The 19073-nt window shown below is 32.9% G+C and overlaps 1 protein-coding gene across 3 annotated transcripts; it reads right to left on the reverse strand.

Annotated features, from left to right (window-relative positions):
* Positions 1-2670: 2670 nt before the first annotated feature.
* Positions 2671-11301, reverse strand: LOC108340938 (floral homeotic protein AGAMOUS). 3 transcript variants are annotated; one of them, XM_017578512.2, is made up of 9 exons: positions 11089-11299; positions 10491-10727; positions 6388-6466; positions 6159-6220; positions 5866-5965; positions 5679-5720; positions 3300-3341; positions 3039-3205; positions 2671-2925 (listed from the first exon to the last, which is right to left on the reverse strand). In XM_017578512.2, the coding sequence occupies exons 2-9, from the start codon at positions 10715-10717 to the stop codon at positions 2922-2924; spliced, it is 723 nt and encodes a 240-aa protein (XP_017434001.1). In that variant the 5' UTR covers positions 10718-10727; positions 11089-11299; the 3' UTR covers positions 2671-2921. The 3 variants fall into 3 exon arrangements, with proteins under 3 accessions (XP_017434001.1, XP_017434003.1, XP_017434002.1); XM_017578514.2 differs by lacking the exon at positions 11089-11299 and adding an exon at positions 10890-11063; XM_017578513.2 differs by lacking the exon at positions 2671-2925 and having other exon boundaries at positions 3035-3205; positions 11089-11301.
* Between the last annotated feature and the right edge of the window lie 7772 nt (positions 11302-19073).

Genomic DNA, 19073 nt, shown 5'->3' on the forward strand with positions numbered 1-19073 from the left:
ATCTGTTGCATCTTTAACGGATGTTGACATCCGTTAGCCTGTTTTATATTTTTTTATATTTTAGTTTATTTATTTTAGTTTTTATTTTAATAATATTTTTTATTTACGTAATATATTATAAAAATAAAAAATTATATTTTATAAATTAATTTAAAATATAAAAAAATTTAAATAATATTTATAAATTAATTTAAAATATAATAAATTAATAAACTAAAAAAACAAAAAATCTTAGTGTCACATCCGTTTACCTAATCTTATATAAAATATTTAAATAATTAATTAAATAATAATACATAAATTAAATTAATAATAATTATTTTATTAAATAAAATAAATTTAATTTATATATAATTACATAATATATTTAGAAAAATGTAAATAATATTTATATATTAATTTAAAATATAATAAATTAATAAATAAAAAATTTTAAAAAAAACTTTAACGGATAACGGATATTGATATCTGTTGAAAAAAAGAAGTGAAGATATAAAATTTTAAAATATAAAAGATAATTTTGGAATTTTAGAAAAATGTGATAGTACAGATAGCAATGTGGGTGGTGTGAGGAGTAATCCTCTTAATTCATTGCAGAAATTGAAGTGCAGAAATTGAAGGGGCCCATTACCGCCACTGTTTCCCTGTTTGGTATCAACTTTTATTTCCACCCCTAAAACTTTCTCTTTCCCACCCAAGCCTTTTCTCTTTGTTCATTTTCAACTCGTAGATCGAGCACAAAAACTGCCGTATATTATTTAAACTTTTACATTACTTGTATTGTTTATAAAAGTAATTTGCTGTATTTTTTTGTATTCAAGCATGAACGTGGATGAATTTAAACGAAAAACATTTGCTTAAATTGCTTTGTTCTTTATAATTTTGCGAATAAGTGATTTTAGTCGAGTAAAATTTTTCAAATTCGGTATTTTAGTTTTTCAAAATTAAACAATTTTAGTTTACTTCATTCAATTCTTAATAAAAATGTTAACCTCCGTTAGAATGCGTATTAAAGTCTATTGTCAAATTTTATTATTAATGTTTTAAATAAACAAGTAATTGACTATTAACGACGTGGGTTGTTGAAGGAGAGCGGTGTGGTAAATATTAAATATAAGGGTAAAAGTGACTTTTCTCTAAGACGATCTTTATTTGTTACATTAAGTATTATGTATAATGTTTCTATGATTAAAAAAATTATATGAATTTTGTATCTATAACCCTTACTATTTACTTTATTTTATTTCTTATATGATTATTGTCGTTAACTAATTTTCTAATTTTCATCATTTACATAAAAAATATTCATAATGAATAATAAAATATTGAAAGTATTTTTATTATGTAATTATAACAATCAATAAAACAAGTAAATTGTTTCTATACTTATTTTTAACTCTATACTTTTTCTTGTTAAATTTCACTAATCTCTAGTTTCAAATAGATGTCAATTTCTTTATATTTTTAATAAAATGGCACTTAGATCTCTTTTAGTTTTAAATAGATATTAATATTCTTAATTTTTGTAATAAATAACTCTTACCACCTCCTTTATATTTCAATAAAGTAATATTCATCTCCTTTATTTATTACAAGGTTGTATTATACCAACTAAAAAGAAGTCATTTAAGATATGAAAAATTGAATGATATAGTGTTATAAAAATATAAATTAGTGTGATGTCATTGTTACTAATATAATTAAAAAGAGGTGAATTTCTATTTTAAAAGTATAGTGTGATGTCATTTTGTGGTCTTTGGACGAGTTTCTTCTATTCTATTGAATTTATTACTATTGCATTTTCCATACTGTTAAGTGTTGCTATAACTTGACGAGTTTTCATGCGTGGTTAGGATTAAACATACATAGTCTCTATAATATATGAACGTTATTTAAGAAAACTTCAGAAATAAATAAGTAAAGAAATAAAGAAATGCCATTTACTCAAAACACAATAAATATAAATGTCTATTTAAAAATCACAGATGTATATTTATAAAAACAAGAGGGAGGTACATCTCTAGTTCAAAACTATTAATGTCATTTATGTTTTCTCCTAAATTCAATTGAAAAAGAAATATATCTTTAATTAAATAGTTTAAACAAGTTTTAAAATTTAAATAAAAATTAAAAATATAATTTTAGATAATAAAAAAAGTGTGCTAAACGTCATAGGAGAACCCATGAGGTGGAATAACATATTACTCCTAAAAGTGTTCATGTTGAAGAAAAAAAAAATCTTTTACATGTGGTAACGTATAAGAAAAATATAACCAGGTCATTAAACTTAAAGTCGCATGAAATTAAATCTTAATCATTTACGTGTAAACATTCATCAGAATATGTTTGTGGGAATGTTTGACAATGTTGATAATAATAAAAACTTGAGAACTGATTTGAGCCTGGGAGTCAACAAGGTCTTACTGAAACAAAACCAATCCTAAAAGTTGCAGGGTGGACAAATGATGAAACATTGGTATTAGCAAATGGAAAAAAGAGGCATGAATTCCATCCCTTGGCAAGAAGCAGTTACAGGTAATGAGAAAAGGAGATAAACAATGGAAGTTTGTAGAGTAAGGGATTTTATTAGGAATATAATTAAGGAGCATTTTTGCATATTGTTGTTTGGTTGAGAAATAAAATTGATATGATGAAGAAAGTGAAGAAAGGTTGAAAAAGATGTGAAGATGTGTTCTCCATAGTGTTAGGAGACATACTAACATATACGAGAGAGAGTTTGACAATAGATACAGGATAGTCTTAGAGAAAGTCTAGAAAGGCATTACATATATATAGTACTGAGGGATGCTTAAATCCCCTACACATGCTTCTGCTTACATTACCCTTAGCATTCATCTCCTATCATACTAGAAGGCAAACTACAAGTAGCAGAACATATCTCAACTCTCAACACTAACACTTCATCTGCAAACATAAAAAGGGAAACAAAAGACCTACGTTAATATTTTCTACCGACACTTGGTAGTGTTAAGAAGTATTCAAACAACAAAAGGCATGCATATGATTACGTAGCTTACACTAATTGAAGGGACATCTGATCTTGTCGGGCATACTGACTATTGGGTTGTAATCCAGTGACTTGGAAGTAACCACGAGAGTCAAATGGCTGTTGAGACTGCATAGAGTCGTAGCTTGTGCCTCCAGGCAACACACCCATATTGTGGCTCCTCTCACTTTCAGCTATCTACACCACAACCCAACCAAAACCTACTTAACTACACATCATCATGCACTTACAAACCACCTTAAAAAGGACACAAACAGATCCAAAAACAAACCTTCGCTCGAAGAAGCTGGTTGTTGTTGTGCAAGTCTATCTCCTGCAGTGTACATTTTAGTTATCATACTTTGAAAGCCACAATGTGGTTAGGGCAATACACAACATATATAACATCCTATTATTTGAGTTTGCCATAAAATAAATAAAGACCTATGTCACAAAATCATTCTTTCCCTTTCCTACCATTTCTCCAATTCAACAACCTAGGATCAACACAGAACTCAGCCAGACACATAAACTTAGATTCTGTTTTCATACTTGATTTTGTAAATAGGCTGCGGCTATAATACACTACCAGCATACACCCTTTTTAAAACTTTCTCACAGCTCCAACAAAATAGTATCATTGTGATGGGAGAAGAAAGATTAGCTTAACTTCAAATGACACCAGAAATAAAAGGAGAGAAAAGTGATGGGAGAAGAAAGATTAGCTTAACTTCTCGTTAAATACTTATAAATGAAAAGATAAGATTAGTATGTAAATATCTATAAATTGAAATCAACTCGTGTATGTTAACTTAAAAAATAAATAAATGAAGAGGTAAAAAATTTGAGATGTATAATTTGGTTTAGCTTACAACTTTTTTTATTCATTTTACCTTCTTAATTAATCTTATTCTTTTCAATCTATTCATCAACAATTTTATTTAAACTGATTCATGGAAGAAAACCAAAATTAAAACTATCAAACTCTATTAAAAAATTCATTTTATTTAATATTTGACTTGGGATAGGATGAGGCTACTCATAATTGCACAAGACACCCTTTGACTAATTAATGCAATGAACTTAAACCAAAATATTGAAGACAGTTATTAATATTTAAATATAAATATACGTAAATATTTTCTTTACAAATATGAATATATAAATTTTCAACAGTATTGTGGAAAACAGAAGAGATAATAAATCTGAGATAAATACAAAGAAAAAAAAAGTTATAAGAACAATGTACCTTATCAGATTCAAAAGAGGTGGCAGACGTGAGGTAAATACAAATATGCAAGAAATCATTTATTTTTTACTCACCATACTAATATTAAACCAAATTAGATGCTTGGTTACAAAATTGCCTGTAGTGGAAATTGATTTATTAAGGATCAAGAGAATGCAACACAACTATGAATATTTTGTTAGAATTTATCTCTCTCCACCTGATACGTAAAAACATCAAATTCAATGTTTCTAGTGCACATACCAATTCTTAGAATATGTTTAGTAAGTTATTCTACAAACTTATAAACAATTTTTTTTTACTGAGTTATATTTATAAGTTTGATCAAAATATTGTATCATGATGTATTTTATCATAATTATTTTTTCTGTAATTGTCCTAATCACCACAGCCACAGTTAGAATTATATTTGGATGTTAAAGGTAAGGAATTAAAAAAATCTAAGAACCACATATTATAGATTAAAGTTACCAAAAAGAAAATGTTTTCTACTTTTTCTTTAGACTGATGACTTATAAATGGCTTAGGCCTTGTTCTTTTGAGTGAATTTGAGGGGATTTGAAGATAAATTTTTTTGTCGTTTATTTGAGTGAATTTAGAGGTAAATAAGAGTGAATTTGGAAATAAATTTTTTGAATTTGTCACGTCAATACAATTCTATACTAATTCTCACAAATTTTATTTCCAAATTCACTCTCATTGATCTCCAAATTCACTCAAATAAATGATAAAAAAATTAATCTTCAAATCTCTCAAATCCCCTCAAATCCACTAAAAAAACAAGGCCTTAAAGATAGAGATTTTATCTCCCAGGTTATAATATCTTTATAAAATATCAAATCATCAGAATAAAATCATAAAATCATTACAGAAACCTCCACGACAGATTCCAGTCAACTCGTACATCAAATGAATGTCTAGTTGACAAAGGTCACATTTTGTTCCGTCCTTTTTTCCCCTTAATGCAATATGAGTTTGTGCTTTTTCATTTTTCTAAAAATGGAGCAACTACAACAGTATTATTCAATATCTTTTATAATGGACCAATTAAACTTGTATAAAATACTGATCGATGAATAGTATACTGATTGATGAATAGTATGCATTAACATAAGCTGTATATCAAATTTCTCGGTCCTCATTTATGAGACTGAAAACTAAAATTCACAATAATTGCAATACCACGAGTTTTAAAAAACCTAAGACGCCACAAGGAATTCTCAAACAAACATACAGTGAATGTTCACTTAAATAAATAGAAATATGCTAAGCCCATAATCACATACTAAGCTAGTATATTATTCTCCTTTCAAAACCATTCAATCAGAATCAGTAAAGTTCTGGTTACTGACAAGACAAATATGTATGCATTTCCAATAAAACTTTGAAAAGAAAAAGCATAAATATAGGATAAATATTTACCCTCTTCTGCATGTACTCAATTTCAGCAAATAGCAGCTCGTTCTGATATTAATGTTTGGATAGTAGCACAAGCAAAAAGAGAAGCACAAAGTCAGAAAAATGCAGGGTTTAAGAAGATAACATAAATCAAATAATCCATCTATCAATTCAAAAGTTATAGAAGGAACTTGTTCATTACAAGACATACCTTTTTTGAACGAATCCTACTAATTCCTTTTTCTAGTTTACTCTCCAGGTTTTTGAGATCCTTGGTAGTCATAGAGCCCAAAGACTCACCCATCATTTGCCTGCGATTTAGTTAATTTTACTTTTCATCAAGGATGCGCTGAAACAATACCAATTGTAAAATCTGCATGGTTTGATTTATTTTTTCAAAATCTTCAATTTTCGAAATTTGAAACCCTTCATGATTTTGTTTTTTGAATTCATGTGAACGAGAATTTTCTTTTCTAAGTAAATCAAAAAGACAATTCCTCTTGCCTGTTGTTATTCTGCAGGCTACTTATTTGTGCACGAAGTTTATCTGCTTCTTGCTGGTAAAACTGGAAAATATATGTGAAATCACACATGGTTATGAATATCAGTTTATACAATAAATTACAACGATCATTAATTAATTAGGTTATAAATGATGCTAGCAGCAGCTTACCAAATTGAAAGATTCAAAATTTTTCTCACTCAAAAATACGTAACAAGGAACAAGCAATACCTGAGCATTAGCCTCAGAAGCAGATCCAGCAGACGAATCTGAACATGCTTTTTTGTACCTCTCAATAGTTTCTTTGACACTGCAAGGATGAATAGTATCAGTTTAAATTATTGTTCAAATTGTATATTAGCAAGCTAAACGGATAAATATTTATAAAGGGTTTGTAAGCTGTTTCAATTTTCGAAATCGTCTAAAGAACAATTAATCAATAAATTCATTAGAAGTGTGGTCTCAGATTCCTTCAAGAAGCTGTGTTTTTTTAAGAAAAAAAAAATTCTTAGCAAGGGAGTTATTGTTGCAAGTGGAATAAATAAAATATTATGGTATTATACTTTTATTAAGATCTTCGAAAGCTAGGCTCCAGAACTAATAACATTCTTAGAAGTTTATTTATCATCGTAGGTGTATGCCAAAAACTTTTTATGTATGGCCAAGTTATCACGATGGACATGAGTTACAGCCTTAATTATGAGTTACTAGAACGCATCAACTTCTACTTGACTTGGTTGTTCACAACTTTTCAATTAGTGGTTAAATATAAGATGGAAAGGAACAATGGAAACACTGGGAAAGTGAGACCTTAAGTTTTATTTTTTTAGTAACATTTCTAAATTAGAACTCCACATGAGTGCTTATTCTAAGAAATTGCAATAATCTCGATCGGAAATTGATGATGTTTTCTTTATTTTCTATATTATCTTGTTTAAACTCGTTGTCCATAATACTCACTATAGTTATCTGCATCGGAGGGAATGCCTACTGCCTAGATATGTTTGAGGAAGATAGAGTTAGAGGAAACTAATTATGTGTATGAGACTCTAGTTCAACAGCAAGCTCAGGGCAATATTGCTAACTTTATGAGAATCAAATTAAAAAGGCAATGTATTGTCAAATATTTTAAAATCTAAAGCAAACACACGGAAAATGGGAGATCATTAGTCCTCTGATTACAGTGTAAGACTCTAGTGTTGGAATTTCTTTGTGTATCTAACCAATTTGATATCAACTATCCGGTATATCATGTACGGGTCCGGTTATAATGTCTCTTATTATTATTAATCATATGATTGGAATGAAAAAAAGTAAAAATTGGAAAGTTGAGATTTTTCTTTACTCAGAAGAACAAAAACCACCTTGTTATTAGGAGAATCTCTTAATTTGAAAATTTAAAGGTATTGCCTACTTTTTTTCAGAGTTCAGTGTTATTAATTCTCCAGGAGAATTATGTAGTAAAGTGAATTAGAGATGTGTTTGTCCTGAGGTCAGTACGTGTAGTATAGCATCTTTTCATTTCATACGCAAAAAAGCACATTGTTCAACAGAGCTTAATTGGCTAATGGTTTGAAAAATTACCCAATAAGACGTAGAATTACAATCAAAATGAATTGGAAAATTCATCATGAAAATATTTCTGGAGTCAGTAATTTCTTTGTTATTGAGGTGCGATTAAATACTCGGCCTTAGAATATTAATTGAAAATTAGTGTGAGAAGATAAGCAAGGAAATTATTATATATTAATACAATGACAGACATAGTTTACAATTAAAGTTGTACTACCTTATTAATTTCATTCCGTGGTTTATTTTCCACAATTTTCTGACGGTTAAGTGATGAATGCTTACATAAGCAAGAAACCTGCCCTTCCATCTTTCAATCTATGCCTAATCCTATTTGCTTGTTTTGGACATAGAAATAGAAAAAAAGGTGCAAGTAAAGGGAAGGTGTCATGTCAATCTTATCTTAGTCGTATTCAATTCAATATGAAATTAAACATACAACGTTGGAGATTAGCCAGAAAGGAGTCTCTGGTTGAGGGTCAAATCATCCAACTCTCTCAGTTAACTCAACCTTAAACGCAACTCTTTAAAAGCAACGTCAAATGATCTCATTGGTCTGCCCTTCTAGTCAAACTCAGATTAGATGTGATAAAAATAAAATCTTAAAATAATGAAAAAAAAAGTCACTTTCAACGTTCACAAGAAAAAAATAGGAAAACTATTTTCTTCTGATACCTTAATTTCCTCGAGCCACTGATTGGCTGCCTCTGCCACGCTGGCACAGGATCCCACTATATGATTGGTTCAACTATTTCTAGGGCTATTTTTTTCTCTGCCACTTGAGGGGAACCCATTTCACAATGGTTAATACCCTCAGCCCCATTGAAATATCCACCTCGATGAACCAACATTAGACTCAAATATGAAAAGATTCATATATTATATACAATATATATAAAACAAACTTTAGTAGAATAAATCTAGATCGAATAAAAGGAATAAAATATGATTAAATTATTGAGTCTTTTCTGTCTGAAAGTCTGTGAACATCACAGCCGTCCAATTCAGCTTCTGCTGTAGCAGCAGCAGCAATAGTTTTACGCTTCCCATTGCATGGAAGAAGCCAAATACTCAGAACTCTCCCATTGGCTACCTCAATTGTCGTACATTGTCTCTGCCACCATTTACCTCACTCACTTCAATCTTTAATATTTTCGTTCCCTCTTTCTCTCTCTCTCTCCTCGCTGAGCCTAGAAACCCTTTTCTTTTTCCTTCTCAGACAATTACTTTCATAGATATATGTATGCAAGATATTGAGCAAATGCAAATCCCAGTCTGGGGTACCAACAGTGGCGAAATACATTATGATAAGCCCAGTTGAGTCACTTTTATTGGTTCATCACTGTCTTTTGCTGTGCAATGTAAAAGAATTTTTACTCCTTGAATAAATAGGAGAGAAGGGGAACAAGGGAAAGAAAGAAAATTTTCCCAGAGAGGGGTGTTTCCACTATAGAAGATAAAACTTAGGGTTGAGATGGAAGAGGGAAAGAGAGCCCGGAATGGGAATCATGACATAAACTCTTTTGTCAGAGGGTCAAGAACTGAAAAATCATGTGTGACGTGACCAAAGATTCTTTCAACCAAGACGACTCTTAGACTAGTCCTTAAAACCCTAACCAGATTCACCAAACCTCATTTCCTAAAAGGAGGGGAAGATCAACCAAACAGATTTTAACTTTGAAACCGATTTTTACTACTTAGGAATTTTTATTAACCGAAAAGAAAAGAGTTTCAACTTACTTTTTTCCCGATTAAGTGAAATTCTTAAACTCGTGCTATTGCTAATAAAACCCTAATTAGGGTTATGTTTGACCTCGGTTAGATCTCGCACGTGGATGCAAGTGGGATTGGGGGAAACCTCGGTTCAAGTATCTGGACTGGAAAATCTTAATCTAGCTCTGACCTTTTTCGAGCTGATTTGGTTGTAAATGTTTAGAAGAGATTTTCTGCATAATCTGATATAAACCAGTGTTCGGCTTTATCAAAACCTAACATTAGTTTCTTTTTTTCCTTGCAAATTTATTTGAATTTGGCATATTGACAAATCTCTCGAAATTGTACTGTGCTTTGTTGATGTGCAACTGACGTATTATTAAGGAAGTGTCAAGGAGATGAAAGGATTGGGCTAATTGAAGCATGACAGCTTTTGCTTTAGGCCTTCTTAGCTTAGCCCCATAGATGTGTAAGAGAGAGAAGGTGAGAATAATGGAAGGGGAAAGAGGAAAAAGGAAACAGAAAATTAACAAGAATGGAGAGGGAGTTGGGGGAAGTGGCTGATCTCACAGACCTGCATAACTTCCCAAATCCTTACCTGTTGCTACTTACAACCATAGTGCTTCTATTTCTATCTATTGCACCAGATCTATGTATCTAACAGACCAAAAACTAGGAAAATTATCATAACCAGAAAAGAAAATATAAAAAAGGGGAAGGGAAAGAACAGAAAAAAGCTCATAGAAGGAAAAGGCCAAAATAGAAGTAAAGAAAGACAAGTGATCCTTGGTTGCAGGAAACAGAGATAAAAAGAGGAAAATCTCTATCTCTACTGCATCACAAAAATGATTATGTTCTTTGTGTTCAAATCCTTCAAAAGATCTATTTACAGAAGCAAAAATCTAAACGCAAAGTCCCCAAAAATAAACAAAAATGATCATTTCTAATCAACTTCACAGCACAAAACTGGGAACGAAGGCTCAAAAGGAGTCCTGAGAAGGGAAGAAAAATGTGAAAAGAAATTGAGGAAAAAAAAACTCATGGCTAGATACCTGTTATTAGCATATTCATAGAGACGGCCACGGCTAGAGAAGACGATTAGAGCAACCTCTGCATCACAAAGCACAGATAATTCATATGCTTTCTTGAGCAAGCCGTTTCTGCGCTTGCAGAAAGTGACTTGGCGATTGGTGGTGTTCTCAATCCGCTTGATCTCAATCTTCCCCCTTCCCATCTTCCTCTGTGGAGAAACTGACATGGATGGGTTTGGAAAAGCCATGTTTTGCAACCTGAATCAAGTGAAGCACAATCAATATATCAGTTCACATAATAAGGAGCTCATATATATGTTACATATATATATATATGTGTAAGAGTAAAAATCACAAACAAATTCTGGTCTTTTCAACTAGTTTTGTCTGATTAAGGAGAGTATGGAAAGGAAGTTAAACTTGGAATATCTTTACACCGCGCAGCCTAACTTTTACATCATTAGTTAAAAATTTTGATTTGAGCCAGTAACAAAGTGTGCAATCTAGCAGGGCTTGTGTTGCCGAATCTGGGTTTGGAATGAAAAGAATTGATTGACCCAGAAGACTTGAAGCAACGAAGATGGATTTCAAAGGATGTTTCAAAATTTTGCAAACTAACCTGGTGAGAAAACAAAAGGAGAATATAATTAAGGACACAACAGATTTTTGAGCTAGCCCTCGAAAACTTTTTTTTCCTTTCTTTTTCTTTCCCTCTCGTTTTCCACTTAGCAGAAGAGGAAGGAGATATCAGAAAATAAAAGCAAAGTGGCCGAAGAATTGGGTATTTATAAAGTGAAAAAACGACATTTCATCCATCGTGGTTTATGCATCAGAAACTATACTCATCTGCCATCTTTATATTTTATTTACTTTTCTTTGTCCTTTTCTTTTTTTTTTCCTACCCTCACTGGTTTAGTGGCGTATATTGGCCATGAATCAAAATAAGAAGGATAAACCTGGAATAACAATTTGGATTAAGCTTCTTTAACTTTAAAAGAAAAAAAGGAAAAGAAAAATTGAAGAAGGAAGTAGGGCATATGAGAGAGAGAGAAACGAAGTTCTGATAACGATATTAATAGGGTGAAAAGGACATTGGGCTAAGATGCAAGAAAAATTTATACTCTATCGAAGAGAGAAAAATAAGTTTTCTTTACAGAAAAAACCCAAGAGGTTGATTCAAGAATACAAAATTTTACATATGATGGATGACAAGTTTCAATCCCCACTCTTTTTTTTTTAACCAGATAAATACTAATACACCTTAAATTTCCAGCGTGTTTTTTTTTATGAAATGATACTTATTGGTATTTTATAAGTGAAAGACTTAAACTCACAATCCTTTCATTTTTCTTTTCAAATGTATCAAGTAAATCTTTTATAATTTTGAGTTTTCTTATCTGAAATTGAGATTGTATGTGAAATGAATAAATCTTTGCCATGGAATCCTACAAAAACGCTAATATCATTTTTTTAATTTTAATTTGAATCATATATATCGATCTTAACTACAAAGTAAAACACACACATATATTTAAAAAGAATAACTTTTTATCCTCACATTTTATTTTTATATAATTTAATTGTTTTAGAAATTAACTCACGGGCGATATTTATCATTGAATTTTAAATTAATTGCCTATTATCTTTAATCTTAAGTTTGTCATTACTATTAACTATTAGTTGTTCTTATAATCTCATTTAAGCATGTGTTTTCTTCAAAATCCTTTTCTCTCTCTCTCTCTCTCTCTCTCTCTCTCTCTCTATATATATATATATATATATATATATATATATATATATATATATATATATATATAACAAATATATATGTATGTATTTTAAATTATTTACTTTTTTTTTCAATTTACGTTTTAATTTTCATAAAAAAATGATAATTTTTAGTTTTTATTAAAAAAAATCTGTATATATCTTAAAAATGAAAAATATCTGTATATAAATTACAACTTAAAAGAGACAAATATTTAGATGAAAAAATAACTAATTTAAACTTATATAATGTATCATCGTAATTCTTGAGTTTAAATAACAAAACTTCCATTCGGCAAGATATATGTGGACATGGTCCACTGGAGCACCATCCAAACCAAGTCACTGATATAATTATTAACCATAAATTCAATGACTGGTATTGGTGTTCTGTAATCAATTAGTAAGGTATAATTAAATATAATATATATATATATATATATATATATATATAGTTTTTGGCTGAAGGGAAAAGTTAATCTCTTTTCCATCCCATTTGCATCAGATTTCTTTTTAAGAGTTTAACAAACATGTATTATTTTAGGTGTAAAAGGATTGTTATTATTAATGAACTTTCGTGGAGATATTTTAATATAATAAAATGACTATTATGAAAAGATGTCTACTGTGATTGGTATTAGACTTAAAATTGTATTATATATAGTTATGAGGATTATTTTTAAGTTATTAAAATAAATTCATTCTCTCGCTTTAATAAATATAATTTTATCAGTAAAAGAAAATAATTTTGAATATGAGATTATGTATGTTACCTACTAATAATTAATCATGTAAAAAAAAAAAAAGAGAACACAGAAAAGGGTAACACTTTATCAAGATTTCTGCATCATTATAGAGTTCAAGAAAACAGAGTAAGAAAAAAGAGGGGTAAAAAAAAAACTCAAGAAGCAGAATTGAAAATTTATAAAGCGTGTCATCCGGTGAAATTTAATAATTAATAGAATACTAGGGAATTCAATAATTGTGGAAAAAATATACTAAGATTCTTTTTAGTATAATTGTTTGTTAGACAGTATAAAATATACATATGACATAAAATTTGTTCCTTGTTGTTCAACTTATGCCAACATGTTAGAAAGATCTATTTAGACTCGTGGTTTTTTTTACCATTATAATCATTTGACTTATTCCCAACTTACTAATTTATATGAGAATATACTTCTACTTAACTTTAAATTTATAAACCTCGGTCTTGCTTTGTTGGTTGTTTTTAGTTTTTGTGGCTACACTTTTGTTTGCTTCTCTTTTTTAGGCCTTGTCTTCTTTTTGTTGCTGTTCAAACATTTCATTTGCTTTTTGCTATTTCTCTCTTTATATTTTACCTTCTTTTAGATACCGAGAAACTCATTTTTAAGGAAATAAAATGTCTTAGAATCTTGGAATCCTAGTTTTGTTTAAGGGTATTAGATTTAAGACTTTATTATGCCAGTGGATCAAATATATGATCCAGAATATGTGAATTAGTAAAACAATATTTTGATATTTCAAACAACCAAGTTACAATCTGATTTTAAATGTAATTAATGTGTTAATTAAAAAAAATAAAATTTTTAAAAATGTAAAAAGAAAGGAAGTAAAATAGTGGGTCAATTGATTACATGAATTTATTAAAAGGAGTCAACATATCATCATTATTATAAAATTTTAAAAAGAGTAGACTTTATTTGATTTAAGGGGTTATACAAGGTGGAATCCTCCCATTATTGGACTGATGTTAAGATTATGTACGTAGGCAAAGATGGTATAATTACGTATTTTATCACGTAATAAAATTGTTTAAATATAATAAAAGGTAATGTAACTAGGGTGTTCATTGATTTAAGTTATTATCACAATTTGACTAGGTTGAGTTTCATTTATGACAAGATCAAGCTCAATTTAACCTACTATTATATAGGTTGGATAATGGGTTTAATATGAATCCAAAACTCATTCTTATATATTATTATGTTATGGACATATTGTATTATATATTTTTTATTTATTAAATTAGTTTGGAAAAACTTATTATGAGTTGAATTACTAATTTTTTTAGAATCTTAAATTATTTTTTATAATCGTTGTGTTATTACGTGTCAGTCAGTAATTAATAATTTTCTTTTTAATGTTGTTACATTAACCCATAAATTATGATCTTGCATTTTTTCTTTTGGGATTCCGTAAATTACAACTTCTTAGGCATACTTATAACGAGGGAGCAAAGAGGTTTGGTTTATACATATAGTTATGAGGAAATAGATATAAAATAGGGTAAAGTGATAATAAGTGTTTCTACAAATATTTCCGGACCGAGAGACTAACCTTCTGACGTGTCTTTTCTGCTTTCGAACGTCCGAATTGTGTTCAATATCTTGTTGTTGGCTGATCGGTATTAGCACGAACCGATCGATCTCCTTCTTGACGAGGGAGATGTACCTGCAAAAGACACTCTGACGCTCAAGTTAGGCGTGTGGTTGAAGATTTTTTACTCTTAATGGGACAAGCAGTGATTAGTTGACACTGTTTGAGTATTTGAGAGTAGGGAAGAGTGTATAATGCGTAAGTGAAAACTTACCTGGCTTATGGCCTTGGCTTTGTATTTATAATTTTACCTTATGGATCATGAGCTGGTACAAGCGTAGTAAAATATAAACATAATAAGATATAAACAAATTACCTGAAAATCCGGTTGGTCATTTATAACTTGCCTATCAATATCTTCAACCAAATATTTTTGGATTTGGTTTTATCAAATACCAGATATCTTTAATTATTTTATCATCCACTGGATTATTGACCCAGTAACAACTTAAGTGTTGGCCCAATTACCATTTGAAGTAGCTTATTAGCACTGTAGACCCAATTACGGCCCAAACCATTTGACCAGGCTGACCAATGGCGGACAGACCAATCGGTCATTTTCAGTTACCGTTCGGTCAATATTTCATACGATACATCATGTCCCCCAAGTTCGAGTGTAATCGGTCGACTTTAGCCTTGATTAACTATATGACTTATGAGTTTGAGGAAGGCTGTGTTTGTTGTATTGGAGAGCGTGCCTTCAGTTATTGTTCCCTATGCTGAGGAAAAGTAGACAAATTTGAAGTGAAAGAAAGTAGGTGGTTATACCAAGTAAGCAAGACCGTTCGGCTGAGGATGGTCGATAACGATTATCCTATCCACTTGACCGTTTGGCTCAAGATGGTCGATAACGATTGTCCCATCTGCTTTGACCGTTCGGTTGAGGATGGTCGATAACGATCGTCCCATCTATTTTGACTATCGAGGTTTTTTAGGCTACTGGAATGAAAAATCGTTCGGTTAGCAATGGTCGATAATAATCGTCCCATCTGTTTTGACTATCCAGGCTTTTTAGGCTACTGGAATGAAAAATCGTTCAGCTGGTGATGGTCGATAATGATCGTCCCATCTGTTTTGACTATCCAGGTTTTTTAGGCTACTGGAATGAAAAACCGTTCAGTTAGCGATGGTCGATAATGATCGTCCCATTTGTTTTGACTATCTAGGTTTTTTAGGCTACTGGAATGAAAAATCGTTCGTCTTTGACGCAGGAGTTCTTTCTAGAGAACGGGCTTTACGTTTGATTTTGCTCCGACTTTGACCTAGGAGTTCTTCCTAGGGAACGGGATTTACCGTTCGGCTTTTGTCTGCAAGATGTGATTATCTGCACTGTAGAATGAGAGAAAAAGTAGCCAAACCAATGTATTTACAAGGCTAGACAATTAATATCAAAAATAGAGTATGCTATAAGGTTGCTCGGTTGAGGATGGTCGATAATGATCGTCCCACCTGTTTGACCGTTCGGCCTTTGTCCTTGTCTTTTTCAATCCAGGATTTACCTTTTATCTATTCATGCCTGATGATAGACCGTTCGGTCATACGAAGGCAGTGAATGACAAAAAATTGAATTTAGGATAAACTTAATAACAGAGTTCAACAACGTTTTGAAAACTGAAATAAACAAGCTAACAAATTTCAACTAAAGTAGAACTTGAGGTGAGTCGCGTTCCAAGTGTTGGGAACAACCTTCCTGTTGAGGGACTCTAGCCGATAAGCTCCGTTCGATAACGCTTTCGTGACACGAAACGGTCCTTCCGAGTTGTCTGCCAGCTTTCCATGTGTTCGGTTCTTCCTAGCTTCCCCCCTCCTACGCCAAACAATATCTCCTTCTCTGAAACCCCTTGGTCTTACTTTGGTATTGTACTTCCAACAAAGCAGCCTTTTTTGGGCAGCCATGCAGACGACTGCAACCTCTCGCCTTTCTGGTAGAACGTCAAGGTTACTTTGCAATTGTTCGTCATTAACTACCATATCTTGGATACCCCGTCTCAACAAAGGTTCTCCCACTTCTACTGGTAGCATGGCGTCCGACCCATAGGTCAAGTTGAAAGGAGTTTCCCTAGTAGAGTCGTGCGGGGTGCATCTATATGCCCACAATACCTCGGGTAACTCATCCACCCACAGTCCTTTTGCGTCGCCAAGCCTCATTTTCAACTCGGATAATACTGCCTTGTTGGCGACCTCTGCCTGGCCATTGGTTTGAGGATTTTCCTCTAGTTTTCTATCAATGAACTGTCGGCCATTGTTGGTAATGATTTTTTGAGGGAGTCCATATCGACAAACCAACTGTCATATAAATTTTTGGATACGCTAAGCGCTTATAATCGCCAGTGGTTCGACCTCAATCCACTTGGTGAAGTAGTCTATTGCTACGAGAAGAAACTTGTTCTGCGCACGACCGATCGGGAGTGGTCCTACTATGTCAATCCCCCATTGAGCGAACGGCCATGGCGAAACAATACCGTGCAGTTCTTCTGGAGGGACCCGGATGTCCATGCCATGTTTTTGACAACCGTACATTTTTTAACATATGCCACACAATCTCGCTCCACAGTCGGCCAATAATAACCAGCTCGCAATGCTCGGGTCTTAAAGGTGCGTTTACCAGAATGTAAACCGCACATACCATGATGAAGCTCCCGCAAAACATAGTCTGCTTCCTCTGCGGATAAACATTTCAGCAATGGAGTTGTGTATCATCGCCTGTATAAATCCTCTCCTACAAAGACAAAACGAGCGGTATGTTTTGAGTCTGTAAGACTGACCGTCTCACCCTGCTCCTACCTTTTCATGATGTCCTGGATTTCTTGCCTCCAATCAGCTTTTTGCACCGCTGTACCTGTGGTAAATACCCCGATGATCGATCGGTCAAGGGATATTCTAATGATTGAAGATATCTGCCCCTTTTCTTTGGAATGGGTCAACTTGGATAACTGGTCCGCTCGGGTGTTCTCCGCCCTTGGGACGTGAACAATATTGATGTTGCCAAAGCTTCCAAATAGATTGCTAGCTTTATGAAAGTATTGCAATAACTGATTTTGTCCTTAACCTGGAAAGTGCCCTTTATATGGCCGACCACCAACTGAGAATCCATTCGACATTCCAGGTTGTCGACTTCCAGCTCTTTGGCTAGACTTAGACCGGCTATTAGTGCTTCGTACTCGGGTTAATTGTTGTTGGTCTGGAACCGAAAATTTATTGCTTGTTCTATGACCATACCGTTCGGTCCTTCTAAGACAATGCATGTTCCCCCTCCTCTTATGTCTGAAGAGCCATCCACTCTAAGGTACCACAAGTATGCAGGACTGTTCGGCATAAGACCGTTCGGTATAGGTGCTAACTCTACTGCAAAGTCTGCTAGGTGTTGTCCTTTAATGAATCGTCGTAGCTCAAATCGAAGACCAAATTCCGAGAGCTCTACCGACCAGGAAACCATCCTTCCAGCCATATCAAGCTTTCTAAGGATTTTGGCAATGGGGTGATCGGTCCTGAACAGCTCTTGGTGACTTTGGAAGTACGGTCGTAACCGCCTTGCTGCTGTGAGCAAAGTTAACGCGACCTTCTCTATCCGCGAATATCGCTCCTCCGCTCCTCGCAAGGTTCGACTCACGAAATAGATTAGTCGAAAGTGTGGAGCTTCCTGGATGAGGGCAGCGCTGACAGCGTCGTCGGCTACTGCTAGGTATACCTGCAAGTCATGTCCGGGTATTGGTCGTGCCATGATGGGTGGATTAGTCAGGACGTCCTTGACTTTGGTGAAGGCCTTTTCACATTCTTCATCCCAGTTCTGGGTAACGCCTTTCTTCATGTTTTGAAGAATTGGCTTGACGTGTTCAGCTAGCCGAGGAATAAATCGTGACAAGGATGTCAACCTGCCCACTAATCATTGAATCTCTTTCAGACCTGTCGGGCTTTGCATTTCCAAAATCGTTCAGCATTTGTCTGGGTTGGCCTCAATTTCCCTGGAAGTTAGCATGAAACCCAAGAATTTGTCGGCCGATACATAGAAAACGCATTTAGTAGGGTTTAACCTCATATCATACTTGCGTATTTAGAGAAAAACTTCTTCCAGATCTTTGAAATGTTGTTCCATAGAGTGACTGGTGACCACCATGTCATCTACGTACACTTTCATGCATTTGTCGATCTGTTGACAAAAGATTTTGTCCATCAGTCGCTGATAGGTGGCTCCTGCGTTCTTTAGACCGAACTACATTACTTCGTAACAGTAATTAGACCGCTCGGTTATGAATGTTGTTTATCCTGATCTGGTGTGTACATGGGAATCTGGTTGTATTCCGAGTATGCATCCAAGAAACTTAACACTGTATGCCCTGAGGCTCCATCCACCAGACGGTCTACGCTTGGCAGGGGGTATGAATGTTTGGGGCAAGCTTTGTTGAGGTCTGTGAAATCCACACATTCTCCATTGTCCATTCGGTTTTTTAACCATAACCACGTTAGCTAGCCACGTGG

Source organism: Vigna angularis, chromosome 6 (genome assembly GCF_016808095.1).
Source record: "Vigna angularis cultivar LongXiaoDou No.4 chromosome 6, ASM1680809v1, whole genome shotgun sequence".
NCBI lineage: Eukaryota > Viridiplantae > Streptophyta > Magnoliopsida > Fabales > Fabaceae > Vigna > Vigna angularis.